The sequence below is a fragment of the Lemur catta genome, chromosome 1 (assembly GCF_020740605.2).
Source record: "Lemur catta isolate mLemCat1 chromosome 1, mLemCat1.pri, whole genome shotgun sequence".
NCBI lineage: Eukaryota > Metazoa > Chordata > Mammalia > Primates > Lemuridae > Lemur > Lemur catta.
This window is the reverse complement of record NC_059128.1, coordinates 115,140,052-115,154,412: the sequence shown is the minus strand read 5'-3', so window position 1 is coordinate 115,154,412 and position 14,361 is coordinate 115,140,052. Positions and strand designations below refer to the sequence as shown.

At 50.0% G+C, this 14,361-nt stretch overlaps 1 protein-coding gene across 2 annotated transcripts in view; it reads left to right on the top strand.

The window, feature by feature from the left end:
- The window catches only part of AKAP8L (A-kinase anchoring protein 8 like), a 31,914-nt gene that overhangs the window by 8,739 nt on the left and 8,814 nt on the right, over positions 1-14,361 (top strand). The window contains exons 3-13 of one of the 2 annotated variants that reach the window (XM_045549536.1): positions 2,675-2,707; positions 3,005-3,062; positions 3,165-3,245; positions 5,109-5,562; positions 5,660-5,756; positions 5,835-5,905; positions 6,238-6,301; positions 7,260-7,368; positions 8,824-8,965; positions 9,054-9,159; positions 9,397-9,527. In XM_045549536.1, coding sequence (XP_045405492.1) covers positions 2,675-2,707; positions 3,005-3,062; positions 3,165-3,245; positions 5,109-5,562; positions 5,660-5,756; positions 5,835-5,905; positions 6,238-6,301; positions 7,260-7,368; positions 8,824-8,965; positions 9,054-9,159; positions 9,397-9,527 — 1,346 coding nt within the window. Of the gene's footprint in view, positions 1-2,674; positions 2,708-3,004; positions 3,246-5,108; positions 5,563-5,659; positions 5,757-5,834; positions 5,906-6,237; positions 6,302-7,259; positions 7,369-8,823; positions 8,966-9,053; positions 9,160-9,396; positions 9,528-14,361 lie in introns of both variants that reach the window. The other variant, XM_045549530.1, reaches the window with a different exon arrangement.

Sequence of the window (14,361 nt, the reverse complement as noted above, 5' to 3'; positions counted from 1 at the left end):
CAGGAGTTCTAGACCAGCCTAGACTACATAGCAATACCCCATCTCTACAAAAACACCCAAAAACTAAAAAAATCAGTGAGTGTGGTGGAGCACACCTGTAGTCCCAGCCTCTCAGGAGGCTGAGGCAGGAGGATCACTTGAGCCCAGGAGTTCAAGGATATAATGAGCTATGATCCTTTCACTGTACTCCAGTTTGAGTGACAGAGTGAGACCTCGTCTCTTTAAAAAAAAAAAATTATTCCTAAGTGTTTCTGTTTTTAGTGCTGTGGTAAATGGTACTTTTTAAAAATTTCAGTTTCCAGTCATTCATTACTAATATGTAGAAATTTGATTGATATTTGATGTGTATTTTGACCTGGTAACATTTGGAATTTGATTTGTAGATTTACCTTGTAATAAGCCATGCCAAGCTTATTTATTCTACTAGCTCTTTTGTAGATTTGAGATTTTTTTACATAGACAACTGTGAAAGAATAGAAATAGTTTTATTTTTACTCTGGCTTAAATTGCAGGAACAATATAACAACATTTAAATAACATTTTGAAAACCAGTCAGCCAAGATCCTGCCATTTTAGTATTTAATCTTTGTCAGCTTACCTCTTTTATATGGTTGAATAATTTGTAGGTGGTTAGAATTGTGTATCCTGCTTTGTTTTGTTATGTTAGAAGCGTTTGCCTGTGCTACATAAGGCATAATAAATTCTTTTTGGTGCCTACACGATATCTTACTGATATGAATAGGTAGGCTGTAATCTGACTAACTGGTACCTCAAAGCTGAACATTTAATTTGTTTTCTATTTTTGCTCTATAGGTATCGCTTACTGTGACCATCTCCTTTTTTCATTCTTTCTTTAAAGATCCTTAAAATTCCTTTTTGAACCATGATCCCATTGTCCCCTCTGAGTCTGGAAGTGAGTGAGTTGGGATATTCTTTCAGAAGGAGCAGGTCCCCAAACACCAGTCTAGGCAAAGGCTTCCTCCTGAAGGGACCTGACTAGGGAGTTCATCAGGAAGTCTGGATTGCTCCAGGCTTAGCAAGCAGCACATAGAGAGTGTACCCTGAAGGGACTCCTGACAGCTTGTCAGTCAAGGGAAGCCACCTGCCTGTCCTGGAAACATAACGTGGTGCTATCAGAGTTGATGCTCACTTCTACTATCCTTGTGCTTCTCCTCACTCCCTCTGCAGATCCTCGGCAGCTGAACCTGGGATGACCGTATTGTAGCCTATTAAGCAGAGCCCCGATGGGTCTGCCTGTGCCCCCATCTTGTCTCCTTTTGAATAGCTGGTGTCCACTGTCTCTGGTACAAACAGCCACATGGGCAGCGCTGCCGGGGCTAACTGTGCATTGTTCCTCGTGTGGCTCTGTTAGCCTCTCTTCTTGCTTGTCAGCACAGCTCCTTTAGCCACTCTTGCCGTAGGTGGCTGTCAGCTCCTGGCTGTCCCGTGTTGCTCTCTGGTTATTAGCTTCTCCTTTAACAACGAACAGTAGTCCATGCCCGAGCCGTGCCTGGTACTGCAAGCTTCTGCTCTGGGTGCTCTGAAGATGATAGCTGTTGCAAAAACAAATGGCTGAGAAGCCTCTGTTTTGGTTTCCCTGGCCCAAGAGGATTCTTGTCCTGTGAGCTCTCGCATGCCCCTGGTTCACTAAACATGGTGGTCACCTACAGTCCCTCAGCTGGTTTCCATTGCCCTCCCATTCTGTCTGTGTGCTGGGTGTGGAGGAGCCTGAGTGCAAGACCACAGGCTGCCCATTCTCTGGTTCATCTTTGTTTCCTCATGCATGTTCTCCTGGGGTCTGGATCTTCGCTGCCTTCTCAGTGAGCACTAGTCCCCTTCCCTGGGATGAGCATGTCCTGTCTGCAGGGCAGAGATGACATGGAATAGGAAGCGACTGTGGGGTCTCACCAGAGACACTGGGAGAGTGGTTGCTTGTTCTCACGCACTCCTCTGGGGAGGAGCCATGTCTGGTTGACTCCAAGTTCCCACGTGGCTTTGCACTTTGTCAGTTCTCAGTGGCTTTATGTTTCTGAAGGAATGAATTACCATGTGTTGCGATCAGATCCAAAGCATATCTAGTTTATAATCTGGATTGTTTCCTCAGCAGCTTTTCTCGTGCTAGGGGTTGCTTCTTGTCCTTCCCTCCCTGGTATGTTCCAGCACAGCACACTCAACAGTTCAGAAGCTTGCTGGCCCTTCCTGCTAAAGCAGACATTTGGGGTCTGGGTGGTCAGTTTCCCTGTTCCAAATGGCTTTGTTGGATGATTTGGGTGACATGATTTCAGAATGAATTTGGACTCTGCCAGGTATCTTGTACAAGAGAGTCTATGGGAGGTACTGTAAACCGATTAGTGCTTAGCCTGGGGAGGGGATGTCATCTTCTAATTATACCTCTTTAAGGAAAGAGTATAGGAGCCAAGTTTGTGAGTTGAGAGCATTGGGAACAGGAGGCTCCTTAATAACAGATGGTCAAAGCCACAGAAGGCCAAGCACCAGGGCAGCAAGTGACCTGGGTCATTTGCATTGTGCTCTCAAGCTCAAGGCTTCTCAGTTAGGGAGCTACAGTCTGATATGATCAGTGAGGTGCTGGGAATAATTATTTTCGCTTGTGCCTTGAATGAAGCTCTTGTATTGAAAGCAATTGTAGATGTAATTGCCCTTTTACTTTTTGTAGGATATGGAACTTGGAACTCTGGGACAAACAGAGGCAAGTATCATTGCTCTGCTTGCTCTGCTCTCCCTTGGGATTGTGCTGATCATGTTTCTCTGCCACTGCCCAGCTTGGCCAGGGTTGGGAGTGGGGGGCTTTGGGTGTCCCTGGGGCCAGCTGCTCCTTCACAGGAGACCCTTATCAGAATGGCTAGGACCCACCCAGCCTCGGGTGGCTAGGGTTCTGAGCTTGTCTCTGTGACAGAGACGATACCCTTGTTTCTGTTTTTGTCTCTTCATCTCTGCCTCCCCCTCCCGGCCCCCACTGTCTGTCTCTCTGTCTTCCTTGCTGCAGGCTATGAAGGCTATGGCTATGGCTATGGCTATGGCCAGGATAACACCACCAACTATGGGTATGGTATGGCCTCTTCACACTCTTGGGAAATGCCTAGCTCTGACACAAATGCAAACCCTAGTGCCTCGGGTAGCGCCAGTGCTGATTCCGTTTTATCCAGAATTAACCAGCGCTTAGATATGGTGCCGCATTTGGAGACAGACATGATACAAGGAGGCATGTACAGCTCAGGAGGAGAAAGGTGAGTGGGCACCTGCCTGAGGGCAGTGGCTTTGCATGGGTGGCTCCCGCCTTCCTGAATATGCCTCTCTCTATGTCTGCCTTTCCCCTCCTTGCTTGGTCCTGCTGGGGCTCCTGATGGGGTCCATTGCACTTCCGTTCTCTGACCTGTGTCCTCTCACCCAACCCCAACCCCTGCCCTGCTGCTTGGTGGCACCTCTCCCCAGCTTGCAGGCGGAGGAACAAGCCCAGATTGGGCTGACGTCACTGTACCCTCAGGATGCCTCCTCAAGAACAGAGTGCTTAGTGACCCCTTCCTTCTGGAAATGCATTTGGAGTTCTCTCAAGACTTTGCCTCCTGTTTGGTGTCAGGGCGGGACAGATTGGGTTTGGTGTAAAGGCTGGGACCAGCCTTTGGGGCTGATCACTATGAGCTGGGCCATCCCCACGTGAGGGACGGGGCAGATGTGGATACTGCCTGGCCACTCCTGTGCTTTACAAACCCTCACCTGTTGGAAGCACCCCTGTGGGGACCTGCTGCCACCCTCATTTTACAGATGGGGAAACTGAACTGCAGGCAGGTCACACCTGAAGGCACCCAGTAAGGGGTAGGGCTGGGCCTTGCACCCAGATCTGCCCTACTCCAAAGCATCACTCTATGGTGTTTGCCATTAACTAACCTGGAGTTGGCCCTGGTGAGAGGCTTCAATGAGGAAGGCATACATATCTCTAGCATGGGATGGAGTGGAGTTCTGGTTAACACATGGTGGAGACCAGAGAGTAGGGAGAGGCCTGGCCAGGCACTGGTGGAACCACGTGAGGCCCCAGGGCTGCACTGAGTGAGAGGGTGGGGCACAAGGGGACTTGCTGGCATGGGCTCTGTGCTCCTGGACCAACAGCTACAGCGCTTGGAGCTGAAGACTTAGTGTGAAAGGCTTGGGCAACTTCTCATCACAGCCTGGAGCCAGGGTCAGAGGCGAGGGGAGCAGTGGCAGCAGTGGCTGCTGCTCTCACAGCTGGTGCTGCCTCCTGTGGCCCAGGTCTGGGGAATAGGGTGCAGGGAGGGGCTCTTGTGTCTGTGAGGCATGTGGGGTTGGGGCCTGGGGGTGTGTGGGCTGCAGCCGCAGTGAAAACGGCTCTCTGCAGTGCCCTTTCCTGGCAGGAGGTCTGGCCTGCCTTCCCAGTTGCTATATAAGGTTTGGTGTCCAGCCCCGGGCTCCGGGGTAGATGTGATACAGTTCTTTTTCTGGTTCCTGAGCAAGCTGTCAGTGTCTTTCCTGGGGAACACTCCCCCTTTTGTCTCACTTCTTTTTAGATGGTGAGGGGCTTCGGAGGGTTTGAGTTTCTCCAGCCATAGCCATGCGGAGTGAGACCAACACAATGTTTCTCATGGGCATTATCAGCCTCACTGGCCAAACATTCACTGTGCTGGACTGACTGCCCACATCCTGCATGGTGCTGGGGTGCTGGGCCCTGCCCTCTGAGGAGCAGCCTTGGGTGTTGTAGCTACCATGGTTGGTGCATGTGTTTTCAAAGGACCTTGGCAGGAGTGGCTCTGTACCTCATTGTGACTCACTGGACCAGAGTGGTTGTCTGTCTTGGGGTCCCCAAGTGGGTACATGGTTATAGTCAACCTTGGGCCAGTGTGGCCCCTATGAGGACATCATCTGAGGGGCCCTTCCTGCTTCTAGAGCTCTCTGCTCCTGAGAGGCTAGAACCTTTGAACTGGTGTCTCTGAACATAGAGCCTCCCTGAAAGGGCAGGGTGGGTGCTAGGGCTGGGCTTCTTGCCCTGGGACTGGGAGGTTGTAGAGGGGGCAGGAGCAGACACCTGGAGGTGAGGACCTTGCGGGGGCTCCACCTGATGCTTCCTTGTGCCTCTGCAGATATGACTCCTATGAGGCCTGTGACCCGAGGGCTGTCCTGAGCGAGCGCGACCTGTACCGGTCAGGCTATGACTATGGCGAGCTTGACCCTGAGATGGAAATGGCCTATGAGGGCCAGTACGATGCCTACCGTGACCAGTTCCGCATGCGTGGCGGCGACACCTTCGGTCCGAGGGCTCAGGGCTGGGCCCGGGATGCCCGGAGCAGCCGGCCGATGGCCTCGGGCTATGGGCGCATGTGGGAAGACCCCATGGGGGCCCGGGGCCAGTGCATGTCTGGTGCCTCCCGGCTGCCCTCCCTCTTCTCCCAGAACATCATCCCGGAGTATGGCATGTTCCAGGGCATGCGAGGTGGGGGCACCTTCCCGGGCGGCTCCCGCTTTGGCTTCGGGTTTGGCAATGGCATGAAACAGATGAGGCGGACCTGGAAGACCTGGACCACGGCTGACTTCCGGGTGAGTGGAGGTGGTCTTCCTCTGCTGGCCCCTGACTGGAGTGGAGCGAAGGGCCAGGAGCCCTCCATCCTGACCCAGCCCCCTCTTTCTGACCCAGACCAAAAAGAAGAAGAGAAAGCAGAGTGGCAGTCCTGACGAGCCAGACAGCAAAGCCACCCGGACGGACTGCTCTGACAATAGCGATTCAGACAATGGTGAGCCAGGGTGGCGCTGGGACACCCCCGTTCTCCTGTGAGGCTCCTGGGCTGAGCTCGCCTCCTCTCCCCTTGCAGATGAGGGCACTGAGGGCGAAGCTGCAGAAGGCACTGAAGGCGCCGAGGCTGTGGAGAAGGGCTCCAGAGCAGTAAGTGGCCCCTGGCCCTGGGTGCTTCCTGTCTACGGGGGTGGGGAGGACCTAGGGAGACTGAGCTGGGCTGAAGAGTAGTGCTCTCCATGGGCCATGGCGCTGTGGTAGTACGGTGTGCACAGGCACCCGCACAGGGGCAGTGCGGTCTGGTAGGAAGTACAGGCTGCCTAGCCAGGGGCACGGTTTCCTTATGGAAAAATGGGGGGGGGGACCCTCTGTGCTGGGTGGTGGGAGGATATGAGACTCCTGGCACATGGTTAGGCCTTGTCATTTACAGCCATTATAAATAACTGCACGTTTTAAAACTGGATTTTGAAATTGTGTCTTAGGAAGGAGAGGACGAAGAGGGAAGAGAGGACGGGAGAGAAGAAGGCAGAGAGGACCCAGAGAAGGGTGAGTCTTCCAGGGATCTGGGTGCTGGGATGGCTCTGCCATCTGCTTGCAGCAGGAGGGATCTGGCTGAGGGTAGGGTTGTGGCAGATAGGTGCCCGGCTGGGGGCCTCCCTTGTGGGGCCAGGTATGTGCTGACAGGGGCTCTTCTTCCTCCTCCTCCGGCTTCCCACTCTGTCCCTGTTTTTCCCAGACAGAGGCAGTGGATGGTGGTGGCCCCTGCCCAGCACACTGGTTTTGCCTTCATGTGGAGGCAGCAAGGAAACGTGTGGGGAACCCCTGGCTGTTCTCATCCTGGGTGGTCAGGTCCCCTCTGGGAACAAACAGGCACAGTCACCAGCTTGGCTGTGCATGGACCCTCCTTCCTGCCCCTGCCCTTGGTCCCTCAGTAATGTGCAGTTCCGAGTCCTCAGTGGCTGGTGTCCAAACTGGGACCCTTGGTGCAGTTTTTATGGCTCTGGTTTGCATGTCCTCTCCCTTAGCACCTCTCCAGTCCCTATTGGGAGTCCGTGTCCCCCCACCTGAGTGATGAGTGCCAGCAGGTACCTGATAGTAAATCGAGCCTCAGCCCACTGTTGCCGCAGTGCCCGGTGGGGGGTGGGCAGGGCCATGTGAGCGGCCTTCCTGCGTCCCACCATCCAGCCCCTATAAACGTATGCCAGTGTCCGCACCGAGATAGCCTCTCTTTGCTTTGCAGCCTCCTAGCCCACAGTGCAGAGAGCGTGGGTGTTCTGGAGAACAAAGGAGTCAGTGCCTGGCCCTCCCTCCTCAGGGCCTAGGCCAAACCCACTCCCTGCCCAGCCCAGGGTACCCAACCCTGCTCGTGGCCAGAGGCCTCGTCTGGACAGCTGCTCTCAGATGGACACCCTGGAGCGGACAGCGGGTGATTCAGCCAGAGGCCACAGGGCCTACACTGTCCTGGCACAGCCAAGCTGGTGACTGTGCCCATCTCTTCCCATAGGGGCCCTGACCACCCAGGATGAGAACAGCCAGGCCAAGCGCAAGTTGCAGGCAGGCAAGAAGAGCCAGGATAAGCAGAAAAAACGGCAGCGAGACCGAATGGTGGAAAGGTAACCAGCTTCCCTCCAGCCCTCTGCCTCTGCCTCGCTGTGGGGCTGCTGCCAGGAGAGCAGGGCCATAGCTCTGCCATCTCGCCGCCCTCTGGCCTCCCTTGGGAGCCGCCACCTGCTCGGCCGTGCATGGACCCTGCTTCCCGCCAGGCCCAGCTCCCAAGGCCTGACTCATCCCCTGCCCCTCTGCGGCCGCCTGGTGACCGCTGGCATCTGTGGCCTGAGACCCGACACAGCTCGGCACTGTTGCTCAGAAGCTCTGGTGCTAGGTCACTCGGCGCACGAGTCCTGAGGTGCACAGGGGGCCCGATGCCCCTGAGGGAGGGGGCCAGCTCATCAGAGACTCAAGGTCCAAGGCGCCTGTGCTGCCCCAGCTAGCTGCCAAGAGGCCACCGCCGTGCCCAGGAGAGATGGCAGCACCTGTGGGCTGTGGCAGCCTTGGGCCTGCCCTCTGCCCTGCCCGCCGGCCCTGTCAGGCCGGGCCTGTCTGCGGCTGAGTCCTTCACGCCCCTTGGTCGGGTCTGTCTGCCCTCAGGGCTCCCGCACTGGTGCTTGCCTCCTCCTCCTCCGCCTCAGACTCTTGCTCTTGCTGGACCTTCCTCAGCCTCGCCGGCGCCCGGCCCCTGGGCTCTCCAGACAAAGCTGACCCCGTGGCCCAGATAAGGACGTCCGGCAGAGGTAGGGACCTGCCCTGAGGCCTCAGTGGCGGCTGGCCTCCTCCGCCCCTTGCCACGGCGGCCTGCTCCAGCCCAGGCCCCAGACCCCGGGCTTCTACTGTGGACACCAGGCCCAGACAGAGCACCTCGCCCAGGTGACTCCAGGCTGCCCTCTGGCAGGCCAGGCGGGCACCCTCCTTCCAGCTCAGACTGGTCTCTTCTTGGAAGAGGAAGACGAGGCAGCAGGTGCCCAGGCCTGCTCGCCTCCCATCCCTCCCGACACCACCCCCAAGCATTCTGAGCAGAGAATGGGCTGGGCCTTTGAGTCCCCCAGACCCCAGAAGGAAGATGCAGCACCTTTTCGGGCCCCGTCTCGGGACTGTGTACTCCACTCTGCACCTCAGGGCCACCTGGCTCACGCCAGGGCATCCTTCCTTCCGCTCCCCAGCTGGGCCAAGTGCACAAGCTCCTGCCCAGCCTTGGTAGAGAGGCCCTCCGGCAACTTTCCAGCGACTCCTTGCCTGTTGCAGCAGCAGCTGCCTCGGGCTTCAGCCTCCTGCCTGTGGGAAGGAAGAGCTCCTCCCCTGTCCCTTACGTTGCAGAAACTGCAGCCTGCAGACTTTCTGTCCCTTTCTACTCCCGACCCCACTGGTCCCAGCCTATGTCCCTCTGCTGGGATCGTACTTCAGAGGCCCATGAGCAAGGCCTGTTTGTGGGCTTGCATCTGGGTTGGGTGAGGCAGCAGCACTGTCCCCTGGGACCCTCACAGCCTTAGCCCCTTGTTTCTTTCCTGTGGCAGGATCCAGTTTGTGTGTTCTCTCTGCAAATACCGGACTTTCTATGAGGATGAGATGGCCGGCCACCTTGACAGCAAGTTCCACAAGGAGCACTTTAAGTATGTAGGCACCAAGCTCCCTAAGCAGACGGCCGACTTTCTGCAGGTAAGCCTTGGAGTAGCACAGCTGCTCTTAGTTTTTCAGGCCCCTCGGGACATAGGGCAGCCCACATGAACTTCGATATCTCTGGCAGGAGTATGTCACCAATAAGACTAAGAAGACAGAGGAGCTCCGAAAAACTGTGGAGGACCTTGATGGTCTGATCCAGCAGATCTACAGAGACCAGGATCTGACTCAAGGTAAGGAGGTTCCATCGCACTCCCACCAGGGCAAGGTCTCAGCCTGCTCTCCTCTGGTTCTCAGTGCAGGGTCATCACACCCTTCTGTTCACTGACCAGGGAAGGTCAGTGAGAGTAGCCTCGGGCCCATGTGGAAGTGGCAGGCCAAGTTGAGAAGCTGATGTAGTTTTTCGCAAACTTCTGGGTTGTCTTAGGTACCAGGAAGCAGTAGCAACTCCCTTCTTGTCTCCCCTACAGAAATTGCCATGGAGCATTTTGTGAAGAAGGTGGAGGCAGCCCACTGTGCAGCCTGTGACCTTTTCATCCCCATGCAGTTTGGGATCATCCAGAAACACCTCAAGACCATGGATCACAACCGGAACCGCAGGGTGAGTGGCCACAGGTGCCCTCCCTCGATCCTGTGGGTGGACTGAGTGATGCCTCTTGGGAGGTCCTGTGATTATCACCTCTGCCTGCCTGTGATGAACTGTAGCAGAGGCAGGGCAGGTAGATGTGAACATTTCCAGCCTAGTGCAGTCAGCACAGCTACAGAGACAGGGATGGGAGATAGGGACTCTACCTGGGGGAAGGTGACATCAGAGCTAGATCTTAAGGAGCAACACACTATGGGATATGAGGATCTCCATGTGCACAGGGGCCAACAGCCAGATTGGGTTCAGAAACCAAACAGAAGTGTACAGTGCAGATGTTGTTGGAGGAGAGGGTTTGACTTTGGGGTTCATGAGGGTTGCACTGAGGGGTCTGGGCTTGCTCCTGTAGGCAGCGAAGTTAGTCCCAGGGGACTAACAGGATTACCATTGGCATTGAACTGGAGACTTCAGTTCTCAGTGCAGTGATTCTCAACAGTGGGACAAGGTTGGTGGTCACAGAAACCCAAGATTGGGAAATGCCACCAAGAGGCCTGGAAAGATAAGGAAAGTGTCCATTGGCTTTGGCAGCAGAGAAGCTTCAGATTCTTGGGTTGGGAACTCACAGAGGTGGGGAGAGAGAAGATTGCAGGGAACAGAAAGTGTACATGGCATTAAAACTTCTGGAAAATGCAGGGGAAATGAGTGATATTTAGCAAAATATAAACTCAAAATTGATCCTGAAAGAAATAAAACAAGAAAAAAAAAGCCATAACAACTTGTAACCATAGAGGGGTTTTGAAGGGTGATGAAAGATACTTAAAAGGCAGGACAAGTAGTTGGTTTATAGAGATAATTTTAATACAATTTAAATACTATACTTTTTAAAGTTATAGAGTAATGTAGGTGGCTCTGGCTAAGTACCTGGCTGGCGTGCCTCCCTCCCCAAAAACCCTTCCAAAAGAAAAAAATTCCAGACCGTAGAAATGAATGGAAAGCTTCTAATTATTAGTATTGCTTTGGCTTTTTTTGTTTGTTTGTTTGTTTGTTTGAGATGGGTCTTGCTATTTTGCCTAGGCTGGACTCGAACTCAGTTTTTCCACTGAAGCCTCCTGAGTAGCTGGGACTACAGATGCACGCCACTGCACCCAGCTAATTATTATTGCTTTTGGTAACAGCTTAACTGGGCTGTAATTGACATACACACAATTCACTCATTATGGGTGTGCAGTTCAGTAGTTTCTAGTGCATTCAGAGTTCTGCAGCCATCCCCACAATCAGTTGTAGCACATTTTCATCACCTCAAAAAGAATGTATCTCATTTAGCTCTCATCACCCCCACCAACCTTTCATCTTCCCCCAGCCTTAAGACAACTACTAAATCTCTCTATATGTTTGCTTATTATGGACATTTCATATAAATGAAATCACATAATAAATGGAACAAATATGTGCTCTTCTGTGATTAGCTTCTTTCACCGAGCATAATGTTTTCAAGGTTCATCCACATTGTAGCATGTATCAGAACTTCATTCCTTTGTATGGCCTATTATTCCATTGTATAGATATACCACGTTTTGTTCATCTGTTTGAGCATTTGGGTTGTCTTCAACTTTGGCTATTATGAATAATGCTCTTAGGAACATTTGTGTGCAAGTTTTTAACTTCTTGGGGTGCTGCCAGACTGTTTTCTAAAGTGGCTGCACCATTTTACATTTCTGCCAGCAGTGTATGAGTGTTCTGATTTGCCCACATCTTTGCCAACACTTGTTATTATCTGACTTTGTGATCTAGCCATCCTAGTGGGTAGGAAGTGGTATCTCATTGTGGTTTTCGTTTGCATTTCCCTGGCATCTTTTCATGAGCTTGTTTTTGCCATCTGGATATCTTTGGAGAAATGTCTATTCAAGTTCTTTGCCTACTTTTAAATTGTGTTGTCTTTTTGAGTTGCTAGAGTTCTTTATATATTCTGTTAATAGATACAAGTCCCTTATTTGATATGATTTGCAAATGTTTTCTCCCATTCTGTGGGTTTTCACCTTCTTAATGTGTCCTTTGCAGCATAATAGTTTAATTTTTATTAAGTCGAGTTTAATCTATTTTTCTTTTATTGCTTATGCTTTGGGTGTCATAACCAAGAATCCATTGATAAATCCAAGGTCACAGGATTTACCCCATGTTTTCTTCTAAGAGTTTTATGGCTTTAGCTTTTGCAGTTAGGTCTTTTTTTTTTTTTTTTTCTTTTTTTGAGACAGAGTGTCTCTCTGTTGCCAGGGCTAGAGTGCCGTGGTGTCAGCCTAGCTCACAGCAACGTCGAATTCCTGAGCTCGAGCGATCCTCCCTCCCGCCTCAGCCTCCCAGGTAGCTGGGACTACAGGTGTGCACCACCCGGCTAAGTTTTTCTATTTTTAGTAGAGACAGGTCTCACTCTTGCTCAGGCTGCTCTTGAACTCCTGACCTCAAGTGATCCTCCCGCTTCAGGTTATGATTACAGGCGTGAGTCACTGCACCTGGCCTACAGTGAGGTCTTTGTTCCATTTGAGTTAATTTTTTTGGTATGGTGTGAGATAAGGATCTAACTTCATTCTTCTGCATGTGGAAATTCAGTTGTCCAAGCACCATTTGAAAGGGGAAGGAAAAGAACTATTTTTTCCCCCACTGAATGATCTTGGCCCCCTTGTTGAAAATCAGTTGACTATAGCTACAGGGATTTATTTCTGGACTCTTTATTCTGTTCAGTTCATCTTTATGCCAGGTGGTGCTGTATGTAGCTTTGTAATAAGATTTGAAATCAGGAAGTGCAAGTCCTTCAACTTTGTTCCTCTTTTTCAAGATTATTTTGGTTATCTTGTGTCTCTTGAGTTTCCATGTGAGTTTTAGGATCTACCTGTCAATTTCTCCAAAGCAGCCAGCTGGTATTCTGATAGGATTGTGGCCAATGTATACATCAGTAAGTATTTTATTCTTTTTGATATTATTATAAATGGGATTTTCTTAATATCTTTGGATTTTGCTTTGTATGTGTATAAAAATAGTATTTTTAAAAAATTTTGTAGACAGGGTCTTGCTCTGGTGCCCAGGCCCTGGCCTCAAGTGATCTTCCCACCTTGGCCTCCCAAAGTACTAAGATTACAAGCGTGAGCCACTGTGCCAAGCCTAAAACTACTATTCTTTTTTGTATATTGATACTATGTCCTACAACCTTACTCTGAACCATTAGTTTTTAATAATCTTAATAATATTTAAACTAATGTTTATTAATTCTAACTGTTTTTTAGTGGATTTTTTAGGATTTTCTATATATAATATCAGTCATCAAAAATAGAGTTAGTTTTTCCTCTTTCCAATCTGTATGCCTTTTATTTCTTTTTCTTACGTAATTGCCCTGGCTAGAACTCCAGTACAATATTGATTAGAAGTAGTGAGTGCATGTCCTTGTCTTGTTTTTGATCTTACAGGGAAAAGCACCGGTCTTTCACCATTAAGTATGATGTTAGCTGCACGTTTTTCATAGGTACCCTGGTTTGGGTTGAGGAAGTTTCCTTGTGTTCCTATTTTGTTGAGTATTTTTATCCTAAAAAACTGTTGGATTTAGTCAAAAGCTTTTTCTGAATCTATTGACATGATGATATAGTTTGTGTTTTTATTCTATTGGCATCATATATTATGTTAATTCATTTTGGGGTGTTTGTTTGTTTGTTTGTTTTTGAGACACAGTCTCACTCTGTTGCCCTGGCTAGAGTGCCATGGCGTTAGCCTAGCTCACAGCAACCTCAGACTCCTGGTCTCAAGTGATTCTCCTGCCTCAGCCTCCCAAGTTGCTGGAACTATAGGCATGTGCCACCATGCCTGGCTAATTTTTTCTGTATATATTTTTAGTTTTCCATATAATTTCTTTCTGTTTATTTTTTTTAGTAGAGACGGGGTCTTGCTCTTGCTCAGGCTGGTCTCGAACTCCTGACCTCGAGCGATCCTCCCGCCTCGGCTTCCCAGAGTGCTAGGATTACAGGCGTGAGCCACCGTGCCCGGCCGTTAATTGATTTTTAGATATCAAACTACCCTTGTATCCCTGGAATATATCCTACTTGGTCATAGTATATATTTTTATATATTTAGATTGCTTTTGCTAGTATTTTGTTAATAATTTTTATATCTTTATTCATAAGAGATACTGGTCTATAGTTTTTTTTTTTTGTGATGTCTTTGGTTTTGGCATCAGCGTAATATAGGCCATAAAGAATGAATTACGAAGTTTTTCTTCTTTGGATTTTTTGGAAGAGTTTGTCAAGAACTTGTATTAATTTCTAAGTGCTAGGTATAATTTGCCTGTGAAACCACCTGGGCTTGGGCTTTTCTTTATAAGTAACTTACTAATTCAATATCTAATTGTTGTAGTGTATTCAGATTTTTAAATTTTTTTGAGTCCGTTTTAGTAGTTTATATCTTTCTAGAAATTTGCTGATTTTGTCTAAGTTACCTGATTTATTGGCATCTAGTTGTTCATAGTATTCCTTTATAGTCCCTTTTATTTCTGTAAGGTAGGTAGTGTTGTCCCCTCTTTAATATCTGATTCTAGTAATTTGAGTCAAGTAAGTCGGACCATGTGTGTGTGCCATCACGAATAGCTTTTCTTTCAGAGCGTAGGCATGGCTGGGTGAGGTGGTGTTCACTTGGAGTCAGAGGCAAAAGGATTACTTGAGGCCAACCTAGGCAACATAGTGAGACCCTGTCTCCAAAAAAAAAAAAAAAAGGCAAAAATAAACATAGGTAGTTGCAGCTGTAAGTTTTTCTCTGAGTACTACTTTTCCTGCATCCATAAGTTTTGTTGTTTAATTTATATATTATTTGTGAATTT